The 19,379-nt window shown below is 43.8% G+C and overlaps 2 protein-coding genes across 14 annotated transcripts in view; one reads left to right on the top strand and one right to left on the bottom strand.

Annotated features, from left to right (window-relative positions):
• RECQL5 (RecQ like helicase 5) overlaps positions 1–19,379 on the bottom strand; it is a 40,035-nt gene that overhangs the window by 10,322 nt on the left and 10,334 nt on the right. The gene's annotated exons all lie outside the window — the stretch shown is intronic.
• On the top strand, positions 698–18,560 carry SMIM5 (small integral membrane protein 5). Of its 3 annotated transcripts, none has more exons than XM_072881171.1 (4): positions 698–741; positions 2,868–3,036; positions 11,467–11,620; positions 13,070–14,551. In XM_072881171.1, the coding sequence occupies exons 3-4, from the start codon at positions 11,494–11,496 to the stop codon at positions 13,189–13,191; spliced, it is 249 nt and encodes an 82-aa protein (XP_072737272.1). In that variant the 5' UTR covers positions 698–741; positions 2,868–3,036; positions 11,467–11,493; the 3' UTR covers positions 13,192–14,551. The 3 variants fall into 3 exon arrangements, 1 of the variants encoding a protein (XP_072737272.1); XR_012045386.1 differs by lacking the exon at positions 698–741 and adding an exon at positions 18,398–18,560 and having other exon boundaries at positions 2,724–3,036; positions 13,070–13,395; XR_012045385.1 differs by lacking the exon at positions 698–741 and adding an exon at positions 18,398–18,433 and having other exon boundaries at positions 2,724–3,036; positions 13,070–14,020.

The following is a 19,379-nucleotide window of genomic DNA, read 5'->3' on the forward strand; positions in this document are numbered from 1 at the left end:
TGCTCATCAGCAATACAGGCAGGAAGTAATTTCTCTTCTAGAATGCTCCTTAACTTAAACCAGTGAAGACACTGATTTTGCTAGAGAAAGAAGAACCAGGTGGTTAACTTTTTTCTTCCTTTTTTTTTTTTAAGAAATCAGGCAGAATTTAGAGAAGCTTTTTAAAATCTGGGTTTCACAGCAGAGGTGGTCAGTTGTCTCTTAATCAAAATGCTGATACTGGGTACACAGAAACACTTACTTCATCAGGCATTTAGAGATCAAACCCTGCAGCCAAGCAGCAATGAGAGTTCTTTTAGAAGAGAATTATTTTACTGCAAGGAAGAACAAAGTGGAGATTTTTCTTCTCTACCAAGGAGTGCCCTAGTTGGCTTACCAACTTAATCTGCAAAAAGTGGGTCACAGAGGGGAAAAGTAAGAGTGAGCACTTCATTTATTCTTACCATAAACCCTTTAAGGCATGTCTGAACTTGCCAGAGATCTAATAAATGCAGTTTGCTTCTTAACTTGTGTGCATGCATTTGCGTGTCTGGGGGGAACATAACTGCATGTCTACCAAACCATCACAAACCAACCCTGCAAGGGTCTACAGCAGCAGCTGGCTCACTCCTTCCCACGGCCTGGGAGCTTAATTTACCAAGCAGAAGAGCGAGTGAAGCAGCAAAGCAGCAGGTTACAGACTACTGTCGCCAGAGCAATGAAATGCATGTGTTGAAGCGCGAAGGACCCGGTGCTGCTCAGGTAAGGAGGGCTGCAACGTTGCACTGCACGGTCTAGGGCACTGAAAGCCTAGAGAGGGCTACTACAAAGCTGGCTTTATATCCCCCTGCAGAGCCGCACTGACTCACTCTCATCTTGCACTCAAAGAGCTCCTTTCACATGGTGGGGAAGGGTGGGGGGACTGGGACGGGGACAACACATTCGATCCCCTTGTCCTGCCTTTCCAAAAGAACTACTGGTGCTGCCTGTCCTGCCAATGCAACGTGACTATAGAAATGTCAGCGAGCTGCAAGTCAGCTTTTTGTTTCCCCAAAAGAAAACAGGCAGGCATTCTCATTAGTCCATGTCTCCTTCTCTCACATGCACTAATCCGTATTAGAGTTAACCAAGGCATACAGTAATGGTCAAGCCCTCTCCTCACTTCTACAGCCTACTCAGCAGGCTTATGCTGGGGAGGGACATCCACACACACCTCTGTCCCTTAACGCAAACAAGAGAGATGCCCCAAGGGAGGGCTTCGGTGGAAGCAGAGATCAGCTCTGAAGTCACTGAATTTGGAGCGGTTCTAGTTTCTAACCCATCAGGCTTGTAAAGCCCAGCCTTTGCCATCCAGCCTCCTGTAACTGCCTGTATCTTCCTGCAGAATTACCCAAATCGGGGCCACAGCCCCACTTTAGCCAGTTGTGTTCTTGAGTTGGGTCATAACGGAAATTCAGTTGCAGAACTAGGATTGCAGTTCTATAATTAGAGTCAAAAGGCCAAAACCAGAGGTACCAATAGGGATGCTGGGGGTAACCACTGGATTAATGCTTAACTGAACACAAGAGGTCCTGAAACATAGTTGGTTATGCATTGACATGTGATGGGAAAACTTCCTGAGGCACACGAGCACCTGACTAACGCCCACAAGATGGAGAGCCAATTTACATAAATTAATAGTTTGTATTATTATACATGTCCTAAAATTATTTCATCTTCTAAATGTGCAACTGTATTATTTGCCTCTCCCACCCTTCAACAGGAGTATGTATGAGCTGACCACTGGTCTTTAAAATGTCTAAACAAAATAATTATTTAATTTGAGACATCCCACCCTGGTTTTACATCATGGGATAGGATGAAGAGCAAATAACAATCAGGTTTATTAACATGTTTTTGTCTGTGGCAATACATTTCAGGAAAGTGCTAAACTGACCACATGGCTGCCTGCACCATGCCTCCTTTTGGTACTCCTTGCTTTTGTAAACCAGGTAAAACAGAAGCCCTATTCCTGCAATTAACAGAAACAGATGAACTGTCAGAGAAGAAGGAAAGTCACATATCCCAAAAGAAGCTCTGCCTCTCCCAAAATATACCAGAAAAAAGCATTCCCTCATATGAGCCAAAGAAGGGTACACAGCCTCATCAGAAGAGCTCTCCAAAAAAACCCCAGCAAGTCTTGGAATAAAGCCAAGAAATGAAAGCATTAAAAAGACAAAAATCATATGAGGACAAATTATTTACATAGATGCCAGTTGCTGAACAAAAGTTATTTAATGAGCTTTATCAAACAGAAGAGCAAATTATGAGGTTGATGAGGAATTACAGTTTTGCCCATCTGAAGGACTGGATCCTTTGTAGTATCAGCTGAACTTCAACAACCCTCTGAGACACGACAGCGGGTGTCAGCTGTCCCCAGGATACAAGAAGCAAAACGCACGGCATCAAGAGAGTAAATGACTTGGCCAAGGGCACAGAGCAAATTCACCACCTCAGTATCATCCCTGCTCCCCTGTCAGTGGCAGACCGTGCTGCACTGTCCTTGCGATTTCTTGCTCAGCCCCTTCAAAGAACACAAGAGAAAAGCTCCTTCCCTGGGGAATCGGAAGGAAAGTGGGCAGCATAAAGAAAAGTTAATTGCTTTAACACACACCCAAACTATCGCAAGGAGAGAATCAATTCAAGTCCCACTCCAGAAAAAGCTGTAATTAAAAGGAAAAACAGAAAAGACCTTGCTAGGAGGAGATGCACAGAGGAAGCGAGCAACAAGTGCTGGCACTCGGGCGCTCGGCGGAGCTTGCACCAGCGGCTGGCTCAGCCTGCGGTGGCTCCCCGCCGCCCGCACTCCCTCCCTGGCACACATGTAACACGAAACTTCGTATCTCCAGGACAACCAATAACAAAAAAAAGGCAGAGACAACAGCTGGCTGTCAGCAGCAGAGCAGAGAGGAGCCGAGCGAGGAGCGAGACGCAAGCCAGGATGAGGGGAGAGATGACATGAAAGTTTAAGAAGACAGAAAGAAAAACAAGAGGAGAAGAGTTCCTGGCGCGGCTGGGGTAAGGCTGAGCTATTGCTGGTGTTCGGTCAACCGTAGCACCTTAACATTCAGCTAGTTAGCAAGTAGCTGGAGCTTTTGTAGCTCTCTGTATGGTGAACTGCAGAATCAGCCATTGAGCAGAGCTTGCTAGCCTGAATTTGTTTGCAAGGGACACTCAGGAGCAAAGGTGGCGAGAGAAAAGCTTTTAACAGGACTGCAGAAAGCTGCGCTGCAGCCGTACTGCTAACAAAAGGATCCAGCCTGCAGTCTTGCATTGCTTTGACAGTCGGAGCAGGGGTAAGCAACTTCTTTGCTTATTAGAAAGGCTGTCTGCTCATTTTGCTGTTACGGAATGTGACCTTAGCTGATAAGCAGGTCTAGCACAGGGCACTTTCCACAGTCATGACTTGATATATCAGTGTGTCCACTTAGCGTGGACAAGAGAGCTGGTCTGCTCCTCTGTACAAGTAGTGTATGTGCCATTAGCGAGTAGCTGCCGGCACAGGCAAGGACATGTGAAATCAAGTGGGTCCCAGCCACAGCATTTCTCCAGAGCCCCTCCCAGCTGGAGCTAAGTTTTATCCCCCAAATCCTGAAGCAAACAGCTTGAAAACAAACCCTGGTCAGGGAACTAACATACTGCGCAAGTTAAGCATCTGTGTCCAATAGAAATAAATGGAAAGATTTTACACAGCTTCTAACAAGAGCATTTAAAAAAAAAAAATCAACTAGCCTATCAGGCACAGATGCTGGTTTACTATTCAAAACAGCATGAGAAACCACTGCTCTGAGAGAACACATACATAACATACATGGTCTATGGCTTACAGTAACAAGACTGTCAGGTCTGAATGCAGTGAGAAGGGAAGGAAGACGAAAAGGATCCCCCAAATACATTAAATTACCCATTGTAAGCCTTGGTTTTACATAGAGAGATGTCCCACAACCTGTACTCCCATCTCCATTTGCTGCTGGGTGTGGGAAGGGGGCTGGCAAGGAGACTGACCATATAAGCCCTCATTTTCTGCCATCTGAAGCTGATTACTTGGAAGCTCTTGCAGCTCCTAGCACTGAGCTGGGACTCCTTGCCTCTTCCAGGAGGTGCATGGGCAGTCAGCTGTTTACAAACAGGTAGGGAGTGAGGCAGAATGCCAATTTTCACAGAAGGGTGTCTTCCCTATCCTACACATGCCTGTAGGGAGGAATGTTAAGGATCAGGTATTTCCACTTCTCTCCGTTCCCATTAATGTGGAAGGGAGGGCAGGTCTTTCTGACCTTCGTGTTGTACAAACGCTGAATTGGAACTGGCTGTGTGACAAGATCTAGTAGTTAAGACACACACACCTCCAGTCTAGCCCTAGGTTCAAAGGGGATGGAGGGAAGTTTCCACCCTGCTAATGAAGGGTCTCTAAGTTGTTTGTTGCAGTTAAGATGGTTTCTCAAATAAAGTACAGGAAAAACAAAGTTTAGGGGGGGAAAAAAAAAAGGAAGGCGGGAGGAGCGAGGGGAGAAGGGCAGGGGAGGGAGGGAGTTAGCTAAACACGCCAAGTTTTTCTCGCCAAGAGAAAATCTTAATGGGTTTGGCTGGGGGCTTGTCCAGCCAAAGCAGTGTTGTACATATGCGGGGGGGGGGGGGAGGAATAAGCAATATGAAACACATGTCTGGATAAAAGAAGAAGGACATGGCTTGTGTTACAGCTGTCAGAGTGCACGGGCCTCTTAGCCTGACTGCAATGCAAAAGCAGTTATGGGAATGGAGGTACAAAATAAACCAAGTTTGATAGAGCAGATCCTTTCTGTAAGACAACCCCCTGACCCGTACAGCCTGCAGTGGGCCTGTGAGCAGAGCTGCACACCGGACGCAGGGACTATAAGAGACTGTGAGAGAGCTGGGTGAGGAGAGCAGCACCCACCCCTCGCCTCCATGCAGGCTCTCACCACTACCCTGTGCAACCACAGCTGATACGGTTCAAAACAGCTTTGTCTGAGGAAGCAGCTGTTATGGCCTTCAGTTTTGAGTTCCTACAGCCAAGTAACATCTTTACTAGGATTAGACCAGCATATTTCAAAAAACTCAAAAGTGCATGTCATTTCTGAGACCTGCAGGTCTAAGACCAGTCAAGGACAGGACACAGAGGTGGCTGAAAAGATGGAGAAGGTGTTTCCAGCACTCTGAGTGGGCTCCAGCTACCTTACTTCAAACACCAAGCTACTGATAGATCCCAGGATGTTTTTGAAATAACTGTTTACAAGGCTTTCACAGCTACCTCTGTCAGCTTCCTGGGAAATGGTTATTTTGCTAATATTAGAATAGACTTTCAGGCTAGATTCAAGCATCAGCAACCCTAAAAAAAGTTCTCTTGTAGAAGAGCTACAGGTTTATTTTTAAAATTGACCTTTTCCTTTCACTGGATGGCTCTGTGCTTTGGTTTCTCCACTTCTTAAAAATGGGACTAGTTGTGAGGAATTATCTCATGGGGTTTTGTGGACTTGTTTGTGGGATGGACTGGAGAAAACCAGCGTGTTCTACCAGAGGTGTAAAGACTCTCAGCTCAATGCCCTACTGGGTACCTCAGCTTCTCAAACTGCTATTGCAGGGAATTCAGTGCCTTTTTATATTAATCTAATATTAGGTTGTAGGGGAGGGAAGGAACATTTATGGTGCTGCCTCAAAACCAATCTCCAAATAGTGGGTGGTGGAGATGACAGGGTATTCCAGCCAAATGGCTACCCAGTCAGGGCAGCTTTATAATATGGAAGAATGCGTGGCCTTCTTTTCCAGACCAGCTGGCAAAGTCAAAGCTTTTCTCCCATGCATTGAGCTGCAATTTACCAGTTTGGGTGTGTGCTGTTAAAAAGCTGAATTCTCTTGATACTAGAAACTATTTTAATCTGCTTGGGAATGAATTATAGGTCTGTCTGGCTCCGTTCACTCCTGTTTTAGAAAAAAAGGGCTTGTCTGTGAACTATAGTTAACATTCACATGGCTGGTTAACTACAGTAATGGCAGCAAACATTGCATTAACAATTATGAGGGAAAACCATGAACTGATAACACAACTACATTTCTATAGCCCTTTTCATCTCAGAAGTACATTACAAACTTAGAACAATAAACAGGAATGTACAGGAATTATTATGTGTTCTGCCAAAATGCATCTAAACTGTAACAACACCTCGCAGCCCAGCACTGTTTTAGGACAGGAAGCATTGCAGACCTTATCCATACAAAATCAGAAGTACGTTTCAGGAACCAAGAACAAAGCTGGTAGGCTTAGAAACTGGCCAAGCCTTCATGTTCTTAAGAAAGTAGCCAAATACATCAGAGTTTATTTTAAACTTTTAGACCAGAATTAAAAGCATCCCCTCCCCTTCAGCTGCTCAGCACTCTCCTTCCATGAGGCTGGGATTGCCTTCTAAGATTTCCCACCAAATAAGCTACCACAATCCATACAGGCTTGCCATCCCTGTATTGGTCCAATTTCAGCCAACTTATTTGACTTGTCTGAGTAAGAACAACACAAAGTATTTGCTTCTCCACAGCCACAGTCTTGGGAAAAAGTTAACGTTGCAATGAGAATGTTGCCCTGGCATTCTGCTTGCTTGGGCACATCAGGGAAGTCCTACTTTGTAAGGTCTCTGGAGCACTGCTGATCAGGGCAGCGGGCACAGCAGAGGATATCAAACTCACCTTCACTGGGACTTGCTGTATTAGGACTAGAGGCATTGGCAGCTTCAGGGCACCAACAGATTCCCCCCCAAGCATAGTCTCCATTCTTAGATTACTGTAGCAACAAGTCCACACAAGCAAAGATTCTCAGAGGGAGCACAGTAAAACCAATGGATCGGGAGGTCATGTCCAGAGAAACCAACCCTGTGGACCGTGACTGGGTAAGGAGCAACCAAGAGCAGAAGCCATGCTTTCATCTACTTTCATCCTAAATGGGCTCAGTGCCTGAAGTGTAACAAGCAGTTAGCAAGCAAAGGCCATTTCATTTTGTAACTGCAACAAAACCAGGGACTTACTGTCTTTCTGTGTAAAGATTTCAGAGCATGTTAGATACTTTGACACACAACAATTAGCAAACAAACCTCTGATGGTGGTTACATGTTCTGCTGCTTTGCAGAGATGAAGTCACCCAACAGAGGGATGGGATGACTTATCCAAAGTCACACAACCAGTAAGCATCACTGGCAGGCCAGGAAGACTGCCTGCATTTACTAACTTCCAGTCCTGGGGCTAAACCACAAACTCAAATTCATGTTCTTTGCATTGAAACAGGCTGCTCAAATGCTACCAGGGTTATGACTAAACAAGTGTCTCATTCCTCAGCAGTAAATTTAAGCTCACCCACTCCCTACAGTTCAACCTTTGATGCACCTGTGTAGACACACAGATAGGATACAGCTTTCCAGACCAAAGACAGACCAAAAAACTCAGATCAATTTACATCAATTCCAAAATACTTACAGCAACTTGACTAGTTTAAGGCACACAGAGAGATGTGGGACCCCACTTTACACGGTCATCCCAAAGCTCTTTTTCTTGCTTGAAGCCTGGAAGCTACCACACACAGCCAGAAACCCTGGGGGCTGAAAGAAACCCTGACCAAGGCTTTTCTCTTGAATGTCTAGATTGAGGCCTTTTAATAGCTTTATTCTCAAAAGGGCTGAGCAGCCAACTTCTTTGAGTGCTTCAGTATGGCATAAGTCCATTAAAACAGTTCAGAAAGATAATTTCAGTGCTATTATGGCAATTTTTACAGCTTTATTCAGTGGGCACAGCAAGATGAATCTGCATTAAAAATAAGTATTAGCACTTTCTGGGAATCTAAATCTACATAAGCCCTAAACATAGGACATGCTTCTTTGGTTTTAAAGGATCATCTAATCCTTGCAGCTGAGCAGCACACCTGCAGATGTTAGGCATTCCCCTGCATTATTACTGTGCTCTCTCTTTTCAACCAGGGCTAACAACTCATGGCACGTGGCAGATTCGGCCTTTTTTTCTCAAAAACAAACCAACCCAAATTAAAAGATTTGTTTTATTCCCTCCCCTGCCAGGCCTTCTAACATAGAGGAGGGCAGAAAGATGTGATGATCTAGTCCCACTGGCAATACTGGATAGATGAGTTATTTTTTAAACAGCAGCCAGAAGAGGAAACAGATGAAACCATGAATTTCAGGCTGCCACCCCACCCCAGCAGGAACTTCCAAACTGCCTGTCACAAGACATCAGCATCGTGTTCACTTTCTTTTCTATGCGAGTTTCTCATCTTGCCTCTCTTCGCCCTATTTTCACTTCATATGATCTCTAGCTACAGCTATGGAGCAAAAGTTTATGACATTAGTCTGACAATGCGTTATGAAGACTACATTGCACTGTGGTCATTCAGCATTTCTTCTGTAACCAGTTCCATCAGCTTTGCTGCCCTAATGGCCATGTCTCCTCTGCTCTGGAGGGTTCCCATCCTCAGTGGATGCAGTTTTGAGGAAGGACAATGAGCAAGGAGAAATTCTCAGTTGAGAAAAACACTGGCAGACCATTATGTTTGCTCCAAACCCCACAGAATCTGTGAGGTACCAACTTGGGTGGCTGTTCTAGGCTCTAGAACAACACTCCAGTCTTAGAAAGTAAGCTGTCAGTTAAGACCTACAACTTTAAGTTTCAAATCTCTCAAGACTTGCCTGTTTTAATAGTAATCATTACAGTTACTGCTTCAACCAAATATCCTGCATCACCTGGCCTTTACTACTGTTGGTGACTGGGAGCTTACTTGAACACAGTATAATAAAAAAAAAATAATTAATTCTTATTAATTCTTTCCACTCTGAAGTTTTTAAGTAATGTCATCACTGTTGTGCTGTACATGAGGAAGATAAGGCAGATGCATAAGACAACTTGTTTAAGTCACACAGCACTAGCCTTACCCTTATGCTATTCTCTAGGGAAGATCTTCGTTCTGCAGAAATCAATTGGAAAAAGATCACAATCAAAACTAGTCCTGACCAAAGACTGTACATCACAAGTAGAATGCAAGATACAAAAGTCCATGAATATAACTAGCTTCTTGGGAGAGTTTTACTTTTTTTTTTTTTTAAGAAGTGATTTATTCTTCACCCTTCTGCTACGCTCCACAAGCAGAAATCCCAAAGCAGCAAGAGCCCTTGGAACCAGTCTGCAGTCAGAAGTGCAGTCAAGCAGAAAAACATTTGCTTCCTCATGGGTAGGTTGGAGACTGCACCACCAACATCAAACTTCGTCCCTGAAGAAGTTCAAACCAAGGTAAACAAGCAACATTCCTTGCAAGTTTTAGAATAAAAACTCCTTCACTTAGCTCTGGATCAGGTACCTTGGGGCAGAGGAATGTCCATTACTGAGACGACAAGCTCTTATCATTTTAGGCTAGGCACTTTGCTAATCCACGTGGAGTTCTACAATCCTAATCAGTAATTTTACACTGTATACCCAAACTTCAGAAGCCTGGCTCTTATACTTGCTCCCTCTGGTGCAGCCCAAAGCATGGTACGAAAGGTTACAGCAGATTCCTTACTAGGAGAGCTTCTGGGCAGGCAGAAACACCCCCAAAGGGAAAAAACATTTTCAGAATGTTAGAGCCAGAAATACTTATCTTTGTTAAAAAAAATTTTCTTCTAGAGCCAAGAGCAAAAAACACAAATCACTTCACCTCTGCCGGCACCACCATCTCTTGGAGTGGAAAGAAAACTGGAAACTGCTGACACAGAATCCCGCAGCACTGTGCAAAGGATAAAGCAGCCATTTCTGGAGCAGCTCACTTGGGGTACAGCAATCATCCAGAAAGAACTATTTAACCCTAGTCTCAAAAGTGACCTTTTCAGGTCAAAAGGCCACAGCTATGCCTCCCTGCTAAGTTGCACAGAGATCTTTCTGCAGATGTAGATTTTCCATCCACGCTCATCCCTAGGAAGCCAGCTGGTTCCGATTTTTATTCCTTAGCTTGGATTTAAAAGAACAAAGAAAACCCTTTTTGAATTGCATAAACATACAAAATGTAATTTAACTTGGCACTGTAGTATTTAAGCCCAGCATGCAAAGAAACAGCCAAGGTCTCTCCGTCCTCAGTGTGTTTAGAAAAACTGAACTCCAAGCATCCATTTGTTTGAGTAACCAAACCAGATGTGCAGTAATGAACAAGCTGGCTTATTCTGGAAGTACTGTCTTGGTCACTTGGCGTTGTGTTATCACCAAGACTAGGATATTAAATTGCAATGTTCAAGTCCCATAAACCAGTGTTGACTATTACAACACACGCAAGCTAGTACATTCTGATATAACAATGACATGTTATAATCCATCCAAGTGTTGACCTGTCCAAACACTTGTTTTAGGTGAAACTATGGATATTTCTCAACAATATCTTATTCCAGTTACTGACTGAAGCAAAATTTGAACTTGCATAGCTCTCATGCAAGCTTGTTTGTTGCAATGCCTTCCAAAATTTTGCTCACAGGGAAAGAGAACAGCAAATATTGGTGGCAAAACTGAGGCACCTAACTTTGACTAAACTAATAATATTTTCAGTAACAATAGTTCCCGGCGATCATTCTTTCTGAGAATAAAGAAGGTGTAAGATTAGTGAGCAAGGCAGGAGGGATTAGCTCCACAAAGGGAGGTATCTCCCTGAGAGATCCAGGGGCTTTTGCTTTGCTAATCACCAGCAGTGATGAGTGGACATCCACTGTTCAATTCATATATTGCTCCATTAGAACAGACTGTGGCTTAGAAGGAAAAAGCGCTACATTTAGCTTACCATATGAAACTTGCAGTCACCTGTAAGAACTTGAAAAGCATCTAGCTGTTCCCAGCGAAAACAGACTTTAGCTCTTAATATCACCATTCAGTAAAACTGGTTGATAAAAACATTATTAATGTATTGTAGTGAAGCGTTGAAGTCAGCGCTTTAGTTTTTGGAGGGGCTTTCTGTAGCTGAAAGTGCAGTAAGTCTTCAAAGGGGTCTACTTTGTGTTACTCAGCAAAAACAACTGAAAACTATGTTCCACTGGAGTTCAGCATTTGGAATTCAAGTCGAGTTAGAATTGCATTTCCTTCTGGAAGGACAAGTTAGCACAACTGGAAGAAAAATAATTACTTTCATTGGGTGAAAGCCAAGGGCAGACACTGTCCAGTCTAACTCTATGCCTGCTGAAATAAGTGTCCTTTTAGAAGAAACACCGTTTCACCTTTGCTCAACAGTGCAGCTGACAAAAGCACCCTCAAAGCCAGATTTTGAAACTAAAACAGCGCCAGAACACGTAGACAATAATAGTCCTCCACCTTAGCTACTGGGAACAAGGACTGAGACCAGATAAACTTGTTTTCCTTGTGATCACCAGCTTTATAAGAAGGCTGGCAGCTTCCTAGCATTAGTCAGTGAAAAGGTTTATTCTCTATTTGGTTCTTCTACAGCATAAAGCCTGGAGAGGTTGAGCCAGAATGTCTTCTGAAGGTTTTCTGAAGGAAATGCAAACCATTGGTGAGAAGTTTCTCCTTAAGCTCCAGAAACTGCCCAAGGCTGACCCAGTGGAGATTGTGTCCTTTTGTGTGGTTCTTCTGTTTATTGGTGAGTTTATCGGTGGAGGCAAAGGGGTGTCAGAATGTTTCTTCTCTTCTAAGGGGGCAGCTTGCTCCATAGTCTTTGTTGGTGGGTTGGTGTTGCTGGCTGTTGTTTTCCAGGCTGTGCTCTGAGGCCCAGTTTAATTTCTAGGTAATTTTTTAATAGTCAGTGTGTATCTCTATGTGCATGCAGAGCACGATAGGCAACAGTATAACTTTCCTGAAAGCTCTCAGATTTAAGCATTAGTTTAAACAGCAGTATTTTAACCAACCCACAGCTGCTGCAATGTTCTGATGCATAGGAGATAGTTCACGACAAATGGTGTTAGGGCATCTCACTGCCGCAGAAGACACTTAAAGTCTGAGACTCAGAGTGTCACTTCTGTGCTTAGTTCAGTGGAAGCCAGTATGCTTCAGATGAGCCTATTTATTCTCCTCTGGTAATGGCAAGATCCCTCCTGCTGCTCTGTGTGGGGATGGCATGGAAGGAATAACAAAGAGCTGCTTGATCAAGTGGGATGAAGTTTGTTTAGACAATGGGAAAACACGCAGGAAGGCAGGCAGGCAGGCCCTCCCCCTCAAAGAGGCGGAGGCATTTCCTTTTTGCACTTACCTTTTGCTCCCAGCCAAAAGGAAGGGTGTGTATTCAGCCTGGACACTCCTCCCTGGGCTGGAATTCAGAAAGACAGCTGCTGCTTTATTTTTTTCATACGTACACCTGGTTCCCCACAAGTCCGGTAACCTGGTAGCCCAGCTCCAGACTTTTAAGGAACACGTGCACACACACGTGGATGTTCACGCACTCTTATGCATTTTGCAGGATTAAACATGTCATCCTTTTCTGTTCCAGATAAACAAACATATCCCTCACAACACCAACCATTATGTCTAGTGTAGAATAACAATAAGTTAGCCTACTGCTTTGCGAAACAAAACTCTGTGTTTGAAGTATCTATTTTCTCAAGCTAAATACAGTAGAAAGAATAAAGCCAACCCAGGCACAGATATCTATCCTCATTAAAGGGTACACTGCATGCACTCTTCAGAAATGCAACTCCCAGTTTGTCTAACTAACTTCCCTCAAATTGCTTCTGACACAACTATGGGGAGAGGTGGATCTCCATCCTTTCCAGGTGCACAGCTCTACTTAGTTGCTGCGTGTCATCTCCAAAACATCAGCCTATTAGGCAGGTAAAGATATGCCCCCACACGGTTTGGTACATAGCTCTTAAGATCATGAAATATCCCGTAATGATTGTCCACATTAAATGGATAACTAATACAAGCGAGCAGGAACTTAGGAGGAGGGAGGTGGGGATATGGGGAGGGGGGGGGGGATCAGCAAGAAACCAGGCTTTGTTCATTCAGCTGCTCACCAAGCAACTTGTAGGAGACAGAGGGTTACTCTCCAGTGATTGCTCCTATGTCATGAAGCAATATCCTTTGCTCTTCCCAGTTACTGTTCTGCTGCTCATGATCATTGCCTGCAGTTGCTGCTGCTATAGCTGTTGTAGCTGCGATGGACGTCCTGACCACAGACGTAGGAAGATCCAAGTCCGCCCAATTGCCCATTCATGAAATGCAACAAGAGGTGATAAAACCTACTATCAAGGACATGCATGGACATCATGATTCAGTCCTATGGGAATGACTTTCTACACTAGCTCACTGAAAATGGCAATAACAATATTAATTAATATGACTCAGAGGACCAGAAATCACAGCATGGAATTCCTTCTTTCTGTGACAGCCACTGCTGGGCTCCGTGGCGTGACCAGAAAGGTAACGCTACTTTACCATCACTGTCTCCCTCTTCTGGGGTTGGGTGGGGGTACATGGACACATGCTGCTGAGAAAACAGACACGCTTTCCCAATGACAGCCCTGCAGCTGGGCCAGCCAAGGATTCCCTTTGTGAGCATGGAGCCACAGACCAAAGCAGAGAATACATACGCTGCCACATGCTAGGCAGCACCCACTCTCTTCACAAGTGGTTAATCCAGAAGGATGATGCTGGGCACTAGCAGAACCCACTGACATCACTGGGAGGTCCACATGCCCAGTACATCTTGGATCAAGCCCAAACCTGCTCTCTTTAAAGCCACCTACAACAGACACGTTTAGCTGAGATATCTCCTGAAAGCAAATCGTGGGTCTTCTGATCCAGACATGCCAGCTGAGGCTCTGAGTACAGCTGGTAACAAATGCTCCCTGCTTTATTTCATCGGTGATACAATGATGTGAAAGTGCCAAAGAGAAAAATCAGACCATGTGCAATACCCTTTGTAAACAGAAAGATGAAGGCAGAAGGGAAAAACTCACCAATGCTACAGCTTAATTTGATAATGCTGCTGCTAAACGTGCTCCCCCCCCACCCCTGTGTGGTTCTGCTCTTCTGCTTATTGCAGGTAAATGGTCCTTACAGAGCATGGGAGTTACAGGAGATGAACAAATCTCTATCCTTACTTGAGGAACCTGTATGCCTGACTCCCTGCACTGTGTGCAGTTTATTTTAGTGGACACAAACATTATGCCTAAGGTATGATTATTAGCATACACAAAGGCATTTCAGAGGACTGACATACAGTATGGTAACCGTCACTTCAGGGTATACATGCAGCAGCTGACAGCAGGCATTGTGACAAAACAGAGCCAAGAATGGGCTGTATGGCTTAAGTTAACAAGTGCAAATAAATCCCTTTTCCATGCTGCAGCCACTGTGTACGTTTGGTTTACACTTCAGTGAACTTCAGACAGGGATTTATGAAAGTACAAGGCTATGGCGCAGGCCACGACTTTCATAACTGGGACAGCCAAGCAGAAGACCATCATACTGCACGTAACACTGTAAGCCACTGGTCTTTCAGCCCCAAATGTGAAACCAACTACCTTTATGAGAAGGTATAAAAAGTTGCATGCGTATAGATAAGTCATCTTCTACCCTTGTATTCCAACTGCTAAGTGTAGAGGAGTCAAAGGGATTACACATGTATATACCGAGCCAACATCTAGCTAGAGAGAAAAGAATCGTCCAGTTTGTAACAGTGGGCTTTTAAATATTTTTACACTTCAGAAAGGACAAAAAAAATGAAAACTTTGTAAAGAAACCTCTTTTCTCTGATGCCTGCACCCAAATTAGTAAAAAGCACATTACATCAGTAGCTTCTCATTTATTTAATGCATTTTAATTTTTGCAAAGAAACTAGATTTAGGTATTTTGCATTTTTGTACTGCTGCACATTGGAATATATCTGCAACCAGCGACACAGAGAATAGTCAACACAGAGAATATTAATTTTCTTAATAATTAGGAAAAAAAATTTTCCTCAAACTACCAATGTTACTTTTAAATTAATAAAAAGAAAAACTTTCCAGCAGAAGATGGGGATGTTCCTTAGAAAGTAAATATTTGAGCCCCAACTTGACAACTGCCAACAGAAGACTGCACTGGTATGAGCTACTGCATGCACAGTTACACTAAGACTAACAAAGCACTGGTCTTTATTATGCTGTCCCAAAGCTTTCACTCCCAACCAATATGTTAGGGTAGGATAAGCTCAAGCATGGCATCAGTTTACTCTAATCAACATTCAGAGATGTGTCGTACTAACCTCTCTGTCAGATATGTCTTTGCTCATTTCACTTACAAACAAGTGACAATCAAGGCGACATAGGAAGTCTCAGAACCTCTTTTGCAGTGGACAGACTCAACAGACGTTTCTGTATCTAAGTTAAGTCACAAGATCTGTGAAAGAACAGAGCTTATTTTCTTTCCTAGCCTGTGCTAGACAGTGCCAGCTACAGGAATTAACAGAATCCCATTGAGAAATGTTTCAGCAGCATGGAACCAGTCTGTGCTAACAGTCAGGAGGAAGCTCAGCGGGCTGGAAACATACCAACGACTGACAGGTTGCTGTCAGTAGGAACAAGCTGCCAGGCCTTATCTCAACAGGAAAAGCTACAAATACATGTTTCCCAGTGGTGTAACAAGTTAAACCACTGACAGATACCAGGCAGGGGGACAAGAGAAATGGCTCCTGTCTTATCTCTGCCACTGTAAGTTCCTGAATTAGAAGCAGAGAATAAACACAGCACTGTTAAAAAAAAGAGGAGAGAAAATTAAGCAATTGTCTAAAGAATTCAGGTGGCTTTTTGGAGCAGAGGAGCAGCCACCACATAGAGGAGGGATCCCTGGACCAATTTCTACATACTTACCTGGACCTCACAGGCCTAATGTTCTGCTTTGTACGATTTTGTGCCATTGTACTCAGCTGAACTATTCCTATACTTGGTATTTAGATATGCCAATTGCTTGCCTGGGCTGGGTGGGGTCTGCTGCCTTCCTGCATGCAACAGATCAGGTTGGCCTGCAAGATGCCTAGCAAATCCCCAGCTTACACAGCTCTTCAGTTTCTCTTGACTAGAAACATGCCAGTCTTGGGTCCCTGCTCACCACTCACACAAGCTTTTGTGTTGTTGGCTTCAATCATGACCCCCATAAAAGGACCTGGAACGCCCTGGGCACTAGTGAGGATGGATCCTCTCTCTTTCAAAAAGCAGAGGGAGATTCAGAAGAGCACAGACTAAGGCGAGACTGCTTCCAACACAGCAACTTCTGTACATGTTGTGAAAGCCTGAATGAGCCTAGAAGGAACTGCAAGTGAATACAGTTACTTCAGTCCTGATGATGCAAGTGTTGAAATAGTTTATTTCCCTGAGGACCCTAAAAGAGACAGTGAGGCCAGCCTCTCCAGCAGAAGCGGTTGAAGTTCTACTGACGACTTAATGGAATAGCTTCTATTCTGTAACATCATCCCTCTGGCTTCAAAGTGATTTGCTTAGCTTGTGAAAAACAAGTTTCCTTTTACACGCATGCAGTCTCACACACCACACTTCTCCCCTCCCACCTCTCTCCAGCACCATCCCTCTGGTCTTCTTCAGTTAGGAAAGCAACAGGAAGTCAGTTTTATTGCACCTAGCAGCAGTACAAGGCTCTGTAATGAGGTTATCTACCTAAACTGTCACAATGAAGTTTGGACTGCAGGGCAGTCATGTTCACAATCTCATTTTAGATATAGCAGTCTCCTAATGGAGCTTACAATACAGATCCAGGAAACAAAGCCCTCTTCTCTCCACCGCAACCTGCAGCTTTCCCCAGTCAGAGGACATAGTGGGCCTTTACAAGCACTGGAACAGGTGCATGAGTGGATAAAGCCATGGAGAGGAAGAAATGTCTGAGTGACAGCTGAGCTAGGTCTTTTTAACTAGGCTCAAGGCCTTTGATTAGGTTAGCCACACCTTTGCAGGAAAGTCAGCTGTTAATCATTTACTGCAGTACAAACAGGCGACTTCCACACTAGCTCTACAAGTCTCTAGGTACAGTAAGGGGGTTCCTCACCACAGGCCAAGATCTCTTGGAGGGGGTGCAGAGGAGGCACCAGAAGAAACCTCTACTACAAACACAACGGCTTCAGGTATTTGTAAAATCGCATACACCTCTCCTACTTCAGGGGATTAAGTGCAGTTAGCAAAAGAGACAGGAACTTTATAGGGTGCACAGTCACACAGGGTTTCTGCCTTTGGGTCTACAGAACTAGTATCTAAGGCTGCCTCCTTTTTAAAGGCAAAGGAAGCTATCCAGAATGGCTTTCTTGTCCTGTATGCCTGTTGGTTAGAGACTGGGCATGGTGATCTGCCATCATTCCAGAACACAAAGCATGAATTGAATATATCTGGCTGCTGAGAAAGAAACAAAAACTTCAGTGAACTGAAGTGTGAGCTTGTGCTCCTAGTCAAATGTGACTTGCTGGGGATGAAACACACTTTACATCACTAATCCTCTTCCTTACAATATTAAGGATACAGACATAACGGGCAGCAAGTCAAACAAATTTTCAAAAATAACAAAGATCTCTTCCTTTTGCATTATGTCTGTACAGTCATTTGAGACAAAGAGTGAGATATAATCCATCCTTTCCCTTGAGAAGCAAGGAAGCTTTAGTAAAACCACAAGATGCTCGCAAAGAGATGCTGGATGTTCTTTAGAAAGCTGCTAGCCAAGTCATTATGCAAAGTATCAGTGAAAGAGCAAGTGTGTAGAACCCACTGAGATCCCAGTTTAAATTATTGCTGGACCTAAGTACTTCACAGGAAGAAAACTTATGCTTCCAGAGTAACAAAAAGCGTTACTGAAGCAAACTCTGTTAACAGGAGACCTTTTTCACATAACTAGACTATTCTAAGCTCTATGGGAGCAACAAGTTGTACATGAAGATCTTTGCTTATTGTTGGTAGAGGGTTTTGTTTGTTTGTTTTTAAATAAGTGTTCATTTAATCTCCAGTGTGTTCTCAGAGTTTAAGTGCCCAACTCCTTTTAGAGATCTTTCCAATGGTATCAAGCAAGTTCTCCCACTGAATACTTGTCTTTCATGTATAGGCTGTACAGTTGACAGAGATGAAGAGTTCATACTGAACATGCTGGGAGAGACACTATATTATATTATTTAAAATATTGATAAACTCTGATTAAAATAAATCTCAACTGCCAAAATCTTGTAAAGCCAGAAGCTTTCCTCTTTACATCTCTGTAGATCTGATTGTGAAACTGGCCTCAGCTATCTTTCTTTCTGGTTTATGCTCCCATTTCTATGAAGGGTGACTCCCCCTTTTGGAAGAGGGATGCCTGCAGGCACAGACAGCATGCATGCCTATACTGGTTTTGGGACTGTGGCTCAGAGCATAGAGAGGATACACCAACATCTGATATTGTTCTTGTCTACCTCCAGCAGGGTGGAAGCCAGCATGTCATCAGTACAAGAGGCATCCTCAGTTCTGGAAGACCTAAAGAGATTGATTGTAACAAGTGATTGGGCTCTTGGAGGGCTAGTGGTGATTGGCACCTTCTGTCTTGTTTTTGTTGCTCTCCTCTTATTTGCTGCCATCTTTGGGTGCTGCTCATCTCCAAGGCACAGAGTGGTGCATAGGCAGCGATGCTGAGATGCAGTACTTGGAGCCCTGCAGCTGAGCAAGAATCAGCCCAGCTACAACCTGATTGTGTTGCTCCTAGAAAGCTTTTTCATCTTCTCTCCCTGGGTGGTTATTTCTCCCCATGCAACTTTCCTGCATCAAGAGCAATGTACCAATGCCCGCAAGTTGTTCTGCAAGTCCACAGCAAACTCAGTACATAAAGCTATCTGTATTCAGGAACTGCATGACTAGCCAAATACCAAAGTCAACTCATCTCTGCCTGATTTTAATCTTTCAAGCAAAACCACTGGTTAGATGTGTCAAATGGCCAGCTACCACCTAAAACTGATAAAGATGTCTTCTGCTGCTGCAGTTACATGGGGGTTTTTTTCCATCTTGCAAATGGGCAACAGGAAACTCTGACCAGCAAAAGCTTTGTCTAAACCCACTCTCTAAAAGCAGCTTATACCATTGTTCTCCTGTCATACTCTTGACAATAGCCTAAATATACTATGCAAAAACTTGCTTGCTAGTATACAAGTCTGTCTTTATTTGTTCTTATTTAGAACATTGCAAGGTCAGAGTTTCAGTGTTTGGACAGTGAATAGAACTGTATTAATTCAAACTATAGAAAAGAAATGCAATGTGGTGTTCCTTTACATAGCATCTTGGTCTCCTGTACAGTTATGAGCCGGGAAGCCAGTCAATGGTGCCGCAATATGCGACTCTGGGATGCATATGGCATGTTATACAGTAGGAAGAATGTACCAAGCTGGGGGAGGGAGCAAAAAGTATGGGAGA

Source organism: Ciconia boyciana, chromosome 16, assembly GCF_034638445.1.
Source record: "Ciconia boyciana chromosome 16, ASM3463844v1, whole genome shotgun sequence".
NCBI lineage: Eukaryota > Metazoa > Chordata > Aves > Ciconiiformes > Ciconiidae > Ciconia > Ciconia boyciana.